This window comes from Canis lupus, chromosome 5 (genome assembly GCF_048164855.1).
Source record: "Canis lupus baileyi chromosome 5, mCanLup2.hap1, whole genome shotgun sequence".
Lineage (NCBI taxonomy): Eukaryota > Metazoa > Chordata > Mammalia > Carnivora > Canidae > Canis > Canis lupus.
Genome location: NC_132842.1, coordinates 68,446,914 through 68,463,367, shown reverse-complemented (window position 1 = coordinate 68,463,367; position 16,454 = coordinate 68,446,914). Strand labels below are relative to the sequence as shown.

General features: G+C 35.6%; 1 protein-coding gene across 3 annotated transcripts in view; it reads right to left on the bottom strand.

Moving 5' to 3' along the window:
- ITFG1 (integrin alpha FG-GAP repeat containing 1) overlaps positions 1-16,454 on the bottom strand; it is a 291,511-nt gene that overhangs the window by 6,285 nt on the left and 268,772 nt on the right. For all 3 annotated transcript variants that reach the window (XM_072827271.1, XM_072827270.1, XM_072827269.1), the window contains exons 15-16: positions 2,308-2,432; positions 1,616-1,698 (exon numbers count right to left, since the gene is read on the bottom strand). In XM_072827271.1, coding sequence (XP_072683372.1) covers positions 1,616-1,698; positions 2,308-2,432 — 208 coding nt within the window. The remainder of the gene's footprint in view (positions 1-1,615; positions 1,699-2,307; positions 2,433-16,454) is intronic.

Sequence of the window (16,454 nt, the reverse complement as noted above, 5' to 3'; positions counted from 1 at the left end):
CTCAAACGCTGAGTCACCCAGGCATCCCATCTTTTTTATTTGTTAAGATTTTATTTTTAAGTAATCTCTGTATCCTACATGGGGCTCGAACCCATAACCCTGAAATCAAGAGTCATGTGCTCCACTGTCTGAGCCCATCAGGTGCCCTTCTAGTGATGTTATCTTATTTCAAGCATAATGTTGTAATAAAGTTATTTTCTTAAGTAGTTTGGTTCTAAAGCCCTTTAACCCACATAAGATACATCCTGTGGTATGCTGGTAAACGGGCTCTCTGGGATGGGGAAAAAGCCCTGATTGGCAGTTGTCAATTTTCATGTTGTAAATACTCCCATCATAGCTGACGTGTGACCTCACTGAACAGGGTGGGAAAAACATGCATATAATCAGTTCATGGGGTGGCATGAACTGGTACTAGCAAACCACTGAATATACTCCACCTAAAAATTTAATAAAGAACAATATACACTGCATTTCGAGAAGGAATGTAACAAAGCCAGACCTTGTTGGTTACATATTCATAGATACATTACACCCTTCCTCCTTGGTTATTTTTTTCTTTTCTTTTTTAAAGATTTTAATTTACTTATTCATAAGAGACACAGAGAAAGGCAGAGACAGGAGAAGCAGGCTCCATGCAAGGAGCCTGATATGGGACTCGATCCCCGAACTCCAGATCACACCCTGGGCCGAAAGCAGATGCTCAACTGCTGAGCCACCCAGGCATCCCTGGTTATTTTTCTTCCTAGTGAAATTTAAGTGTTAGTGAATATCTTTATCATCTACTTTTAAAAAACAGGGGGGGTTAGATTTAAATGCTATTCCTATATGAGGAATATATTCTTTTTCTTTTTAAGGAATATATTCTGCTAATAAGATAAAAATACCTTTCACTGAAAACTTAATCTATGCTGGGCACTATCGGAAACATATTTTGTCTACATCCTTTTATGGTAGAAAAAGGTGCAGAAATTGACCCTCAGCAGTGGATCTTAGTTTCCAGCCTAGGTCTGTTTGACTCTAAAACTTGTGCCTAACCACTGTGGGATATATACCACTTCCCAAGCATTTATTAGAAAGATCAGTGCTTGTTATAAAAAAAAATTCAGCATTCTGGGACGCCTGGGTGGCTCAGCGGCTGGGCGCTTGCCTTTGGCTCAGGTCATGATCCTGGGATCTGGGATCGAGTCCCACATCAGGCTCCTCACAGGGAGCCTGCTTCTCTCTCTGACTGTGTCTCTGCCTCTCTCTCTTTCTCTCTCTCTCTGTCTGTGTCTCTCATGAATAAATAAATAAATCATTAAAAAAATTCAGCATTCTGAAATTTTAGGATTTACAGCTAGTAAACTGAAGATCAGTTTATTTAAGCAGCATATGTATAAATCCCTAATTAGTTAACTGGCTGTTTTTCTAATAAGGCTTAATTTGTTCTTTATAAAAAAAGTCAGAGACCTTTTGTGTAGGAATGTTTAGTCATTTAACGTTTGCTGTAAGCAAATTAAATGATGGCACTCATGGGAACACAGTAGAACAGAGAGAGTTTTTACAAGATGTAACTGTACCTATGATTCTGAGTTGACAGCATTTTTACCAAAATCAGTTCAAGCAAGGACATTACCTTCGAGGAACATTGTGAGGATATGGAATGACAATTAGCTGGGAATTTGGAATGATTGCGGTCCACTCTTGTTTTCGTATAGACTGGAAAAAGAATTTAAGAACATTTAACATCTAGTATACTTTAAAAACAGAATTATTATTAAATAAGTAAGGAAAAAGCTCAAGTGCTCCTTAATTAATTGAAATTCTAGGTATGGAGTAAGCTAAATTTATATATATATATTAAGCCCCAAACAAGGCTCTGGTGCCCTTTTGGCCAATTTTTTAGATCTTTTCAGGGAAGGATTTTCTTTCCGTCTTATGGATTCATTAATTTACTTGAACAGTGTAGCAGACACTGTTCAAAGTGCTATGTACAAGTGCTGCTTGAAGTTAAAATTCGAGTGGAGGCGAAGTATGACAAGAAACAAAATAAAGTATTACTTTAGATATTGAAGATGAAGTTAAAAGCAGGAAAGAGGGAAAGGAGGTCATGAGGTTTATGAGCAGTGGTAGAAACAATATCTTTAAGTTATGATGTGTTCTATGTAAGATAAGCTTAGATGGGTCACTTTCTTTTCCTACATTCTTTTAAAAAAGTTTCAATTATTCGAATTCAAATTCGATTAAATTCAAATTATTAAATTCAGATATTTGAATAGTGTATATTATGACACAGATTAATTGTAAGCAAAATAAATTTTTACTCACCTTCTCTCCAGATGGACGGGGAATGCCAACATAAAGATGATCAAGGAAATTTGCACTTCGACCTAAACCAAGTACATTGTATGGTAGTTGGAGGGCTAAATGTGCTGATTGGCTGAGTTGTCCAGCTAAATTTATTAAAAAAAAAAAAAAAAAGGCATCTTTGTAAACACTGCTCTCATCAAATATTAAAATGATAAAATGTTAACAATTCAGGTGCCAAAACTTAATTCTTTAAGGATAAAAATGTTAAATGAAATGTCTGGTTCATTACCATCAATGATTCACTTTTCAAAGAAAGCAGCTTTATTGAGATACAATTCACATACCATAGGCGTCACCCATTTAAAATGTACAATTAGTGGTTTTGAGTATATTAAAAAAGTTTTTTTTAAAATTTTTATTTATTTATGATAGTCACACACAGAGAGAGAGAGAGAGAGAGAGAGGCAGAGACACAGGCAGAGGTAGAAGCAGGCTCCATGCACTGGGAGCCCGATGTGGGATTCGATCCCGGGTCTCCAGGATCACGCCCTGGGCCAAAGGCAGGTGCCAAACCACTGCACCACCCAGGGATCCCTTAAAAAAGTTTTTGAGCCATAACCATGGTCAAATTTTAGAATGTTTTCATCACCCAAAAAAAGAAACCCCATTCTCATTAGTAGTTATTCTATTTCTAACCCTTACTCTTTCAGCTATGGGCAACCACAAATCTACTTTATAGAGTTGCTTCTTCTGGAGATTCATATAATCATACAATGTGTGGTCTTTTTATGAAAAATGCTGCTGTGCACATTCACATACAAGTATTTGTGTCAACTTATGTTTTCCAAAATGGTTGCACCATTCTGTATTCCCACCATTATGTATGAAGATTCTAAGTTTTCCACGTCTTTGCTAACACTTTATCTGTTGTGGTTGTTGTTTCGTTTTTTTATCATAGCCATTCCAGTAGTTGTGAAGTGGTATCTCATTGTGGCTTTTTTTGCATTTCCCTAATGACTTATGATGCTGAGTGCCTTTTCAAATGTTATTGGCTATATGTACGTGTAGTTACCTTTTTATTTCTGTGAAGGGTGGTAGTAGAATCTTATTTTATTTTGGATTTTAGTAATATGAGTCTTTTCTTTTGCTTGTTTTGGTTTTAGTTTGCTAGTTTAGTTGGCTATCTTTTAAGGTGGTTATCAATTTGAGATTGTTCCTATTCCTTAATATAGGCACTTAAAGTACTAAATTTCCTTCCAAAAACCACTTTAGATGCATCCTATATATTGTGGTATGTTGTGTTTTTGCTCTCTTGCATCTCAAATATTTTCTAGTTTCCCTTGTGATTTCTTATTTGACCCATAGATTTTTTAGGAGTGTGTTAATTACCATATATTTGTGAATGTTCAAATATTAATGATTTCTAATATCATCCCATTATAGTTGGGGAATGTACTTGGGATGATTTCAATCATTTTCCATTACTGAGGCTTGTTTTGTGACCTAGTATATGGTCTACTTTGGAGAACTTTCCAGTTGTGCTTGAGAAGAATGCATACCCTGCTCCGGTTGGGTGGAGTGTTCTATAAATGTCAGGTTTTGTTGGTTTACAGCGTCATTTTCTCTTTCTTTTTAGATATTATGCCTCATTTGATCCACTGCTAGAAGTACGGTATTAAAGTCTCCAATAATTTATTTTTGAATTATTGATTTCTCTCCTCAATTCTTCGTGTATTTGAGATGCTCTGTTATTAGGTGCCAATATCTTTATAGTTTCCTTATGGACTGCCGTTTTTATTATCATTATGAAGTGTCCTTCTTTGTCTCTAGTAACATTTTTTTATCTTAAAGTCTAGTTTAATCTGATATTAGAATGGCAATTCCAGCTTTCTTTTGGTTACTCTTTGCATGGCATAATTTTCCCTATCTTTTTAATTTTAACTTATTTATGTCTTTTTAAAAAAGATTTTATTTTTTTAAAGTAATCTCTATACCCAATGTAGGGCTTGAATTTACAATTCTTAGGTGAAGAGTCACATGCTCCATTGAATGAGCCAGCCAGGCACCCCTCAATTTTTTTGTATCTTTGCGCTTAAAGCGTCTCAAAGATACATAATTGTAGATGGCACATAATTGGGTCATATTATAATTATCCATTGTACCAATCTCTGTCTTTTGATAGGAGTGTTTATTCCAATTACATTTGATGTAATTACTGATAAGGTAGGATTTATGTCTCCCATTTACTTCTGGTTTTGTACAGGTCTTTTTTTTTTAATTTATTATTTTTTTTAATTTTTATTTTTATTTATGATAGTCACAGAGAGAGAGAGAGGGGCGCAGAGACACAGGCAGAGGGAGAAGCAGGCTCCATACACTGGGAGCCCGACGTGGGATTCGATCCCGGGTCTCCAGGATCGCGCCCTGGGCCAAAGGCAGGCGCCAAAATGCTGCGCCACCCAGGGATCCCTGTACAGGTCTTATGTCTTTTAAATTCTATTTCTTCATTGATGCTTTGTTAAATGTTTTCTAGTATACCATTTTAATTCTCTACTTTCTTTTCTCTTTTTTGAATTATGGTTTTCGTGGTTGCCATGGGGATTACAATTAGCATATTAACTAAAAAATCAACTTTAATTCCTAGTGCATATAACAACTTTGCTCCAAAATAGCTATTGTCTTCCTCCTTCCTTGCTCTTATTATACAAATTATATTTTTATGCATTATCAACCCATCAACACAGATTTATTTATTTATTTATTAATTAAAAGATTTTATTTATTCATGAAAGACAGAGAGAGAGAGAGGCAGAGACACAAGCAGAGGGAGAAGCAGGCTCCATGCAGAGAGCCCGGTGTGGGACTTGATCCCAGGTCTCCAGGATCACGCCATGGGCTGAAGGCAGGTGCTAAACTGATGAGCCACCCAGGGATCCCCTCAACACAGATTTATAATGATCATTTTATGCAGTTGTCTTTTAAGACAGATAGGAAATGAGGCATTACCATATTTTATGTTTATCTATAGTCTTATTGGTGTTTTCAACTTAATTGTGTGGATTTGAGTTACTGTCCAGTTGCCCTCTCAGTTTAGCATTTCTTGTAGGGTTGGTCTATTGGAGGTGAATTATCTGTTTTGTTTACCTAAGAATATCTGAATGTCTAAATTTCTTCATTTTTGAAGGATAGCATTGCCACATGCAGAACTCCTTTTTTTTTTTTTTAAGATTTTATTTATTTATTCAGAGAGAGAGAGAGAGAGAGAGAGAGAGAGGTAGAGACACAGGCAGAGGGAGAAGTAGGCTCCATGCAGGGAGCTTGTCGTGGGACTCGATCCCGGGTCTCCAGGATCATGCTGAAGCAGATTCTGGGCTGAAGGCGGCACTAAGCCACTGAGCTACCCAGGCTGCCCATACATGCAGAATAGCACTTTGAGTATACTATCCCCTTCTGGCTTCTGTGGTTTTTGGTGAGAAGTCAGCTGTTAATCTTTTTTTTTTTTTTTTAAGATTTTATTTATTTATTTATTCATGAGAATACACAGAGAGGAGAGAGAGAGAGAGAGGCAGAGACACAGGCAGAGGGAGAAGCAGGCTCCATGCAGGGAGCCCAATGTGGGACTCGATTCTGGGACTCCAGGATCACGCCCTGGGCTGAAGGTGGTGCTAAACTGCTGAGCCACCAGGGTTGCCCCTCAGCTGTTAATCTTATTGAGGCTTCTTGTATGTATTAAGTAGCAGCTCTCTTTGTTTTTTGACAGTTTGACTATGTGTGGATCTCTCTGAATTTATTCTCCTTGGAATTTGCTGAGGTTCTTAGATGTGCTGATTAATGTTCTTCATCAAATTTCTCCCATTATTGCTTCATATATTTATTTTGCCCCCTTTCCTTTTTTTCCTTCTAAGAATTCCCTTCTACATATGTTAGTGTGCTTGATGGAAGATACATAGGTCTCTGAGGTTTTATGTTTTTAAAAAATATTTATTTTTTATTTTACAAAGAGAGAGAGAGAGAAAGGGGAGGGGCTCAACCTCACAACCCTGAAATCATGACCTGAGCTGAAACCAAGAGTTGGACACTTAACTGACTGAACCAACCAGGCACCTCTCTCAGGTTTTTCCTGTAACACAGGTTGTATACTTTCTCTATACAAAGATTTGTATTCAAGTTTGTTTATTCTTTTGTCAACTCAAATCTGTTGTTGAGCCTCTACTGAATTTTTCATTTCAGTTACTATATTTTCCACCTCCAGAATTTCTATTTGATTTTTAAAAATGATCTTTATCTCTTTATTTCCATTTTCTATTTAATAAGACATAGTTGTCATACTTAACCCTTATTCTTCTATCCTGGCTTCTTTTAGTTCTTTGAACATATTTATAATAGCTGATTTATAGTTTCTGTCAACTAAGTCCAGTATCTTTGGGCACATTTTATGTTGTTTGCTTTTATTTTTTTAAAATGTATTTGTGGCACACATTCCTGTTTCTTTGCATATCTTATAATTTGTTGTTGCAAGTGGACTTCTTAGATACTATAACAACTATAGTATCAACCATCTCCCTTCAGGGCTTTGTCGGTTTTTCTTTGTTGTTGGTGGTGCTCATTTGTTTAATGACTTTCCTGGATGAATTCTATAGATTCTGCATTCCCTGCCACAAAGTTATTTATTTTCTTATTTTTAAAGTGTTTGTCTTAAGCCTGGCTTTCTAGGGGGCATACTTGAGTCATTATAACCAATGACTGGTACACAGGATTTCCTTAAAAATCTTGTCTATATGTGTTCCACACTTTGGGGGAAGTATGTGTGGAAGCATGCCTTCAAACTTCAGGCATTTACAGGACAGCTTTAGCTTTCATTTCTTGCTTGAGCAGGGCCTCAAGGTAGTATACTCAAGCTGACTTTTTTTTTTTTTTTTTTAAGATTTAAAAAATTTATTTATGAGAGACACAGAGAGAGAGGCAGAGACACAGGCAGAGGGAGAAGCAGGCAGGGAGCCCGACATGGGACTTGATCCCAGGTCTCCAGGATCACACCCCAGGCTGAAGGCGGCGCTAAACCACTGAGCCAGGGCTGTCCTCAAGCTGACTTTTGAATGAAGGAGTTTCCTTTCTAGGCATCTTCACAGCCTTCTAGATCCCCATGAATATACTGCAAAGTTGTCTATGGTCACCTAGTTCCTCAGGACTTCCTTTTATACTTTGGCCAGGCTCTTGTTTCACTATCCCTGAAATCATAGGCTTAGGTTGCTTACATTTTGCTGACAGAGGATTGTTGTTTTGGTAATGCCCTGGGGGATAGGGCTTTTTTTTTTTTTTTTTTAATTTTATTTTTTTACTGTTGGGCTGAACTCCAACTCAGATCAAATAGCCCCAACATCCTGAGAATGGGGATTTTTCCAGGGGGTTGCTAGTTTAGATAAAATTTTGACACTGCTATGGGGATGGGAATTTTAATTCAGTCAGTCCTGTCTACTGTGAGCTACTGGCTTTTCACAGCGCTTCACTGCCACACCACTCAGTACTTGAGAAGGGAGCTTGGGTGGTAATAGCCCCAAATTAAAGCGCTATAGACCCTGCTACCTTACTGAGGGTTAGTAGTTCCTCTTGGATAGACAAATAGTCCATTCTTTGGCTTTAGTTAATTTCTAGAGTTCTGAAATGGTTGATATTAGTTGTTTGGCCAGTATTTTTTTTCCTTTTTGGGGAGAGTAGGTTCACGTAGTCCTCACACTGGCATTCTAAAAGTCAATCTCTCCCTATGTGTGTATTTGTTAGGTATTTGCTACATAATTAAACTGAATGTTTAAAGGATAAGACTAATTAATATCTAAATATTTTAATATTCATTGGTACTCTGCTAACATCACCAGAGATATGAAATCATTTGAAAGTATACATGGTTTTTTAATATAGTTCTTATGTTAGAAATAGGTGTATATAATGGAAAGAAACAGCGAACTTAGGGGTAGGTATTTAAACAATGTAGTAAAACTATAAAGCAATACAGTGAATTGCAAATTAGTAGAATTAGTCTGCCTTATGGAGTTATGCTGATTGAATGATAATGCTTAAACTTGAGTATCTTGTCCCGCACAGTAAATAATAAGTGTTAGCTGTATTTGTTATCATAAAATTTATTAATACATAGTGAAGTAAAAATAAAATATATACTGATTACATTACACTACCAGCAAAGACTGACTTGAGACATTAAACTAGACATACAAATTATTTTCCTATGATTACCTTACTGTAAAGAACCAAAATAAGAATATTTATCAGTAATACTGTATTAAGACCATACAATATAAATTTCAAATTAAAATAGTATGTTGAATAAGAAAACTTAAAAACTATTAAAAATAAGGAAAATAAAATTATCCAAAATCTCAAAATGAAGACACAAGTATTATATTTTAGCATACTTTTAATCATGTAACTTTCCCTAGGCATGTGCAGGCACAAGCACATTAGCATAGTTTAGTTTTATTGCTTCTCAATTAGTATTATGAGTATTTCTCATGTTATTAAATTCTTTAAAAACAGGTAGGCAGAGAGAAAGATTATTGCAACACTGAAACCCCATTAAGAGAAAACCAAAATAACAGTTAAAAGACATTTATGATTACATATGCCTTTAAAATTATTTTTCTTTTTTTTTAAATTATTTTTCTAAAATCTACACAGACATTATCAAAACAATTTTATTGCCTACATTAATCCTCTTATATCATCATCAAAAAAATCTATTGTTGGAGGTGATGGATTTCTTCCTATTTTTCACTATTATATTAAACTGATAAGAACAGATACTATACTTAGCCGAAAGGCCAAGAAGTGATTAATCTTTCACCATTTTAAATAATGCTTTGGTGAACATCTCTGCCCATCAGTATTTGTCTGTATCCAGATTAGTTTTTTACATCCTAGATATGGAATACTAGGTTATGAAGTAGAACATTCGCTGGATAAAAAAAAAAAAGTCTCTTAAACAAATTGTGCTGGAACACCTGGATAATGATATAGAAAAGAAAACCTGATTTCTAAAAAGAGGTTGTACTACTTTACATTTCTACTAGTTTTCAATGAAAGCACCTATTACATTCCATTTCCTTATTTTTTTTAGGTGTGAAATTCACATAATGTACAGTTAACTATTTTAAAGTATAAAAATTAGGTGGCCTTTAAGTGTATTCAGAATGTTGTGCAACCACTAGCTCTCTCTAGTTTCCAAATATTTCATCACCCCATAAATATACCCATTAAGTAATTATTCCCCCTTCCCTTCTCCCCGGTAACCTCTAACTTGCTCTTAGTTTCTATGAATTTATCTATTCTACCTTTATTCTACATGTAAAAGGAATCATACAAACATGTGGCCACTTGTGTCTGGATTCTTTCACTTAGTATAACATTTTCAAGGTCTATATAAATTATTGCAGTTATCGTAAGTACTTCACTCCTTTAATGGCTGAATAATATTCAAAGTATGTATATACTTTGATTTGTTTAGCCATTCATTCATTTATAGACATTGGGGCTGATTCCACCTTTTGGTTTTTATGAGTAATGTTGCTATGAACATGGATGTACAGATATCACTTTGAGACTCTGCTTTCAATTCTTTTGGGTTATATACACAGAAATAGAACTCATCTCAGTTATGCAACTCAATCTTTCTACTTGCTTGGGCCAGTAACCTTGTAGTTATAGTACTTTCCCCTCCTCATGCCCTATACACAGTCTGCCAAGAGATGAAAGATATGTCCACAATCCAAACACATTTCTACCTTCACTGCTATCATCTTGATCCAAGCCACCATTATCTCTAGCTGAATTATTTTAATGGGTTTCCCTGCTTCAACTGTTGTTCTTCCTATTGTCTGTTGCTTCACTAGGAATAAAAATTTGTCCTACTTAGTTTATATTCCTCAACCCTCATTTAACTCAGTTTCATTTTTAACTCCTTAATTTCCCTTTTGTCTTCTCTAAGACACTGGCTCTTCACTCTTTCTTGAAAATTACACAAATTCTGATACCTTCCAGCCTTGGCAGTGGCTTTCTCCTTTGCCAAGAATATTCTTCAAAAGATAACCATGTGTCCAATTCTCTTACTTCCTTCAAATCTTTATTCAAATGACACTTTCTCAGGAAGACCTGCTTTGAACACTCTACAGAAAATTGATGACTATCCACCTGCCCCACAGTTCTTAGCACTTGCTGACAACAAAATAATATTAAATAATTATGTTTATTGCCTCTTTCCCCCCTACTAGAACGTTATCTCTATGAGGGCTAAGATTTAGGTTAGTTTTATTTACTTCTATATTATAAGAGCCTAGAACAGGCCTGGCATATATTAGGCACTCAGTACATATTTGCTAAACAAATGCATGAATAAAGAAATTTTACCCTCCAAATGAATCAAACCTGAGTCTTGTAACATATTACCAACTTAAAAATACTGTAGCAATTTATACTACATAGATGGCAATATAGAAAGATAGTCTACCTACAATATAGAAAGATAGTCTACCTAAAGATAAATACATAAAAGGCATTTGTGATACCCCAATTACCAGATTCAAATGCCTGTATGTTCTTTTATGACTATCATAATCTGATTTTCCAATATAGTTCAAATACACATTTATGTAATTAAAAAAATAACATTTTTAAAAGTTGATTCATTCTTATTCTCCAGGAGAATGTTACACTGATATATAATTCTAACTACTTAAAGCCATTGTAAAATAGGTTATGCTGTAATTTAAAAGTCTAAGTTAATTAAGAAGGCAGGACAGGAGATAAATCCCACTTAAATAATTCCCGTGCCCTCTATTTTGAGGTAAGATATGGAAGTCAACTTTATTAAGAATACTGGATATGGGGATCCCTGGGTGGCGCAGCGGTTTAGCGCCTGCCTTTGGCCCAGGGCGTGATCCTGGAGACCCGGGATCGAATCCCACATCGGGCTCCTGGTGCATGGAGCCTGCTTCTCCTTCTGCCTATGTCTCTGCCTCTCTCTCTCTCTCTGTGACTATCATAAATAAATAAAAATTAAAAAAAAAAAGAATACTGGATATGAATTTTATCATAACTGTAGCTCTGATATCTATTTGTCAAAAATAAAACTTAAATAATGTATATATGCTGATGTAAGAGGAGGAAGAGTGGAAAGGAAAAATCACTAATTAAAGGGAAAACACTGAAATTTTATCTTCCTTGGTACGTGGATATGTGTGTGCGTGTGTGTTATTTTGAGTCAAAAGGACATTGAAATTTATCTCCCTGCAAGGGTTTAAGCGACTGGGAATTTGCATCTAACAATAATGTCTGTAAGTCCTCTGGCACTGCCCTGGCTTGAGGAAAAATAGCATCTCTATAAAAATGAGATAAAAGAACACATTCAAACAACCAATATTTTATGCAACTTTAGAGAAAAACATGCCTCTTCTTGGGAGAGAAGACTGTTCTGAGAAGTATTCATTATTCCAAAATGGACAACTCTGAAACAAGAGTACATTGACATCAATTAAAGTGGAGATGAAGAACAGCAAGAGAGGACAAAGTATAAAAATTAAAGAAAATACTCTCTGTAAGCAATATGAATTAACAGCTATTAATTGTGTATGATGTGCCAAAAACTACGGCAAGTGCTTCTTGTGTCTTAGTTCAGTTGTTAATAATAATTACATGTGTCTAGGTACTATTACTATCTCCACTTGATTATGTGGAAAGTAAGAGGTTAAGCAATTTGACAAAAAACCTACAGCTAATAAATATTGGAGCTGGGGCTTTAATTTGGCAGCCTAATTCCAAATCCGACACCCTTCATCATCACCTGTGATCTTACTCTGAATTGAAAAAGAAGTGTGATGTTTGTCTTACCATTCTATAAAAAGGACTTCTAATGACATTGAATAACCCCATTCAATGGCATTTTATCTTCTACTGTTTGGATCTGTATAGTATTTGTGGTGTCCGAGGATATGATCTGGGAATAACATTTTATATGCAGCCATTCCAGTTAACATGGCTTTTCTTAATTTTTGTAAATCCAGGCTGTGGCTCCTGGGCTTTGTGATATCCTCTTCTATACCTAAAGCCTAGGCTATTTAAGCAGTTCTGGGAGATGAGACTGGTATACGTTGTTGATCTTCTACAACAGGCACCAACTTGCTGAGGAAGAGTTTAATCCAATTATATCCACACAGGATTTGATTATGAAAAAGACTGTGTACTCTGGATATGGACTAGTCTTTGATCTACACTAGAATAGGGTCAGGTTCTCTGGCTCATTCAAGATAGTTAAAAGAGCAGGGTGAAAATTTTGGGACTATTTTCACTGCCCATAGGGGGATTTTTTTAAAAAAATATTTTATTTACTTATTCATGAGAGACACACACACACAGAGGCAGAGGCACAGGCAGAGGGAGAAGCAGGCTCCATGCAGGAAGCCTGATGTGGGACTTGATCTGGCACTCTGGGATCATGCCTTGAGCCAAAGGCAGACACTCAACTGCTAAGCCACCCAGGCATCCCACTACTGGTGTATTTTAATTGCTTACAGAGCAGGTTTTTGATACAGCTAATAAAATCTTTGTAGCTGTAACAATTATCATGTCCCTTGTACCTAAATGCCAACCTGAGGTAAAATAATTTGTGGTATTTCATCTAATAAGTTTCATTGTAAATATTTACCAAATCAGATTCCTAGCCAGAAAATCTAGCAGTTAAACTGGATTTTCTGGTGTATTCTGATAATATAATCCTTTCTCTCATATTTTAAAATGATTTTTAAAAAGCGTTCCAAGTTTCAAACAGCTTACATGCAAAGTTTATAGAAAATGAGTATGACAGATGCTTCATATACCTATTTTAATTATGTGGAAATCAATAAAAAAAATCTAAGGTGGCATTGGTGGCTTCTTATCAAAATATTTGATCTAAGACCCCAATGTCCTGAATATTCTGGATAATATAGAATATCAAAGCTATTTTAGTAGGATGATTTCTGGTAATATATAACCACTTTTTAAAGAAATTATCAACTAAGAATAATAGCCAAAGACAGCAAGTGATAAAATGGATTAACACACTGATGATTTTTTAATTACTTCTTTGAATCTTTTATTCTTTTTTTAAAAGTTCCAGTATAATTATTTTAGTTTCAGGTTTACAATATAATGATCCAGCACTTCCATATAACATCCTGTGCATCATGATAACTGTACTTTTAGTCCTCATCACCTATTTTTTTTTTTTTAAATTAGTCTTTTTTTTTTTATTTTTTTATTTATTTATGATAGTCACAGAGAGAGAGACAGGCAGAGACACAGGCAGAGGGAGAAGCAGGCCCCATGCACCGGGAGCCCGACATGGGATTCGATCCTGGGTCTCCAGGATCACGCCCTGGGCCAAAGGCAGGCGCCAAACCGCTGCGCCACCCAGGGATCCCCTCATCACCTATTTGACTAATCTCCCTACCCACTGCCCTATGGATATGTCCTCTATAATTAAGAGTCAAAACAGTGATGATTTTTAACATTTAAATTTGTTGGTGAAGGGTTTAGCCAGCTACCGGGGGTGGGGAAGAAAGACAGCTAATTCCTAAATATAGAATACAGTTAGTTACAAAAAGGTTACTTGTCAACAGGCTACATTCACCTGTATTTCTTTATACCATATTGTAATCTGACACCAGAATTCAATGTGGTAAAAGAAGAAGACATAATAGATTTGGAAGGTGAGAAGAAATTTTGGAAAGAATTTTGACTGAGAATAATAAAAGTATTGATACTTCATTTTAAAATTTGGATACAGGGCAGCCCCTGTGGCCCAGCAGTTTAGCACCGCCTTCGGCCTGGGGTGTGCTCCTGGAGACCTGGGATTGAGTCCCACGTCGGGCTCCCTGCATGAAGCCTGCTTCTCCCTCTGCCTGCATCTCTGCCTCTCTCTCTGTGTCTCTCAAGAATAAATAACTAAAATTAAAATAAAATAAAATTTGGATACAGCTTAGCCTATTCAAAAAATTTACTAAATTGGAGCTTCCTCTTATTTTGTTTTAAATTTCACTTGATTTTAATGAAATGAAGGAGTTGTTCTTTTCTTGATGGCAAAATCTACTGGCTTATATGAGTAAAGCACATTATTTTACTTGGACTTTGGGAAAATCTAGTTTCCAGTGTAAGTGGATTCTCAATAATCACTAAATATGCGATTAATAAGTTTGTTTGTTCTACAGATGTGAAGCACCTGCTATATATATCAGGCACTGTTGACTGGAGGAGCATCTTAATCAATCTATGATCAAATTACAAATGTAAGACGTGTTAATTTAATGTCACTGTATGAATACTCTTGTTTTTTAATAGTCCTTAGTAATCAGGTCAAGAGCAAGAAATAGCCCATCTTCATAGGAAGGCATAAATCCAAGCAGAGAAAGTTGTTAATAACCTTTTAAGAGTATGTGATGTTACTAGTAGCTCTAGAATGTGGATCCAGAAGAGAGATCCTGCATTATCGTAAGAGAACAGTATATGAAGAATTTGTGAGGTTACATGCTCAAATGCTAAATTCCTGGGTTTCAGAATTTAGAAGTATAGCTATTTATGGAAAATTTCTTAAAACAATTGTTGGCCTCTTTTCCTGGTAGTTGATGAGTGACTTATAGTGGAGAGTGAAGGAATCCACTCAGATTTGACTGTCATTCCTTTACAGTATTTTGAGTCATATCTGAACTTTGCTTGTAGATAACTGACAAGGATAAAGTGATAAAATATGTGGGAGAACCTCCTACAATTAGATTGAAAATAGCTCCATGAAAGGAGGGCTTAGGTGCTTCCAGTCCAGTGATATATTCCTTTTTATGACCTATTTCTAGGGTATAGCACAGTGGCTGATACCTAATGGGCACTTGGTAAATATTTGATGTATTAACCACAAGATTGCTAGTAAGTAACAAAGTCTAATTTGTGTAATTGTTTAACTTTAGTTTTTCCTGAGGTCTTATATATAATATGCCATATCAATAATTACTGTGGAAGACAACTGTTTTATGCCATATCAATAATTACCGTTGAAGACATCCATTTTAATAATAACTTGACATCAACTTAGACTGGAACTTGAACAAATGTATTTCCTAACACAGGAGACTTTTGATGTGGTATTATGGAAAGCACACAGGATACGAACACCAAAGACGGTATTTTAACACTGCTTTGTTTGATTTTTAGAAAGTCCCTTGTCTTCCCTAAGCCTTAATTTGTCTATTTATTCACTTAAACATATATTTAATGTGTATTATATATGCCTTTTACACAGAGATGAAAAAGAGACAAACTGACTTGGAAATGCTTAAAGAAATAACAGAAAAATAGAACATGAAAGTTTCCTCATCCTTAAAAATAGAACTACAATACTAGTTATTGCATGGATTTTGTGAGGCAATCCCACACTGGTATTTAATTTTCAATGGTATATAGAAGTGCTTTTTTTTTTTTTTTTAAAGATTTTATTTATTTATTCATGAGAGAGAGAGAAAGAGAGAGAGGCAGAGTCACAGCCAGAGGGAGAAGCAGGCTGCAGGGAGCCTGATGTGGACCTTGATCCTGGGACTCTGGAATCTGGCCCGGGGCTGAAGGCGGCGCTAAAAAGCTGAGCCACCGGGGCTGCCCTATAGAAGTGCTTTGAAAACTGCAAAGCATTAGACAAATGTTAGTTTGATTATTATATAATCATTCTTCATATTTTTTTTAGGTTGAATTTCAACTTCATATTCTTGAAAAATAGTGTTAACACCAATTTTTCATGGAAATTTTTCTTTCTCTTTTGTAATAAATCAGGAAGCTTGGAACTCTGGTTCAACTTCATCTGTCACCCTGCTTCCCATTTATAAATTTGGAACATAGTTTTAAATTTCATTTTTGTTGATATAATTCACATGCCACCACCATGTCTACCATTTGAAGGTATAGCATTTGGTGGTTCTCAGTATAATCATAAGGTTGTGTAACTGTCACCTCTAATTCTAGAACATTTTCACCAAGCCAACAAAGGAACCTGTAACTATTAGCAGTCATTTCCTATTTCTTCCTTCTGCCAGTCTCTGGTAACCCTCAGTCCCTTTCTATCTCTAATATTTGCCTACTCTAGA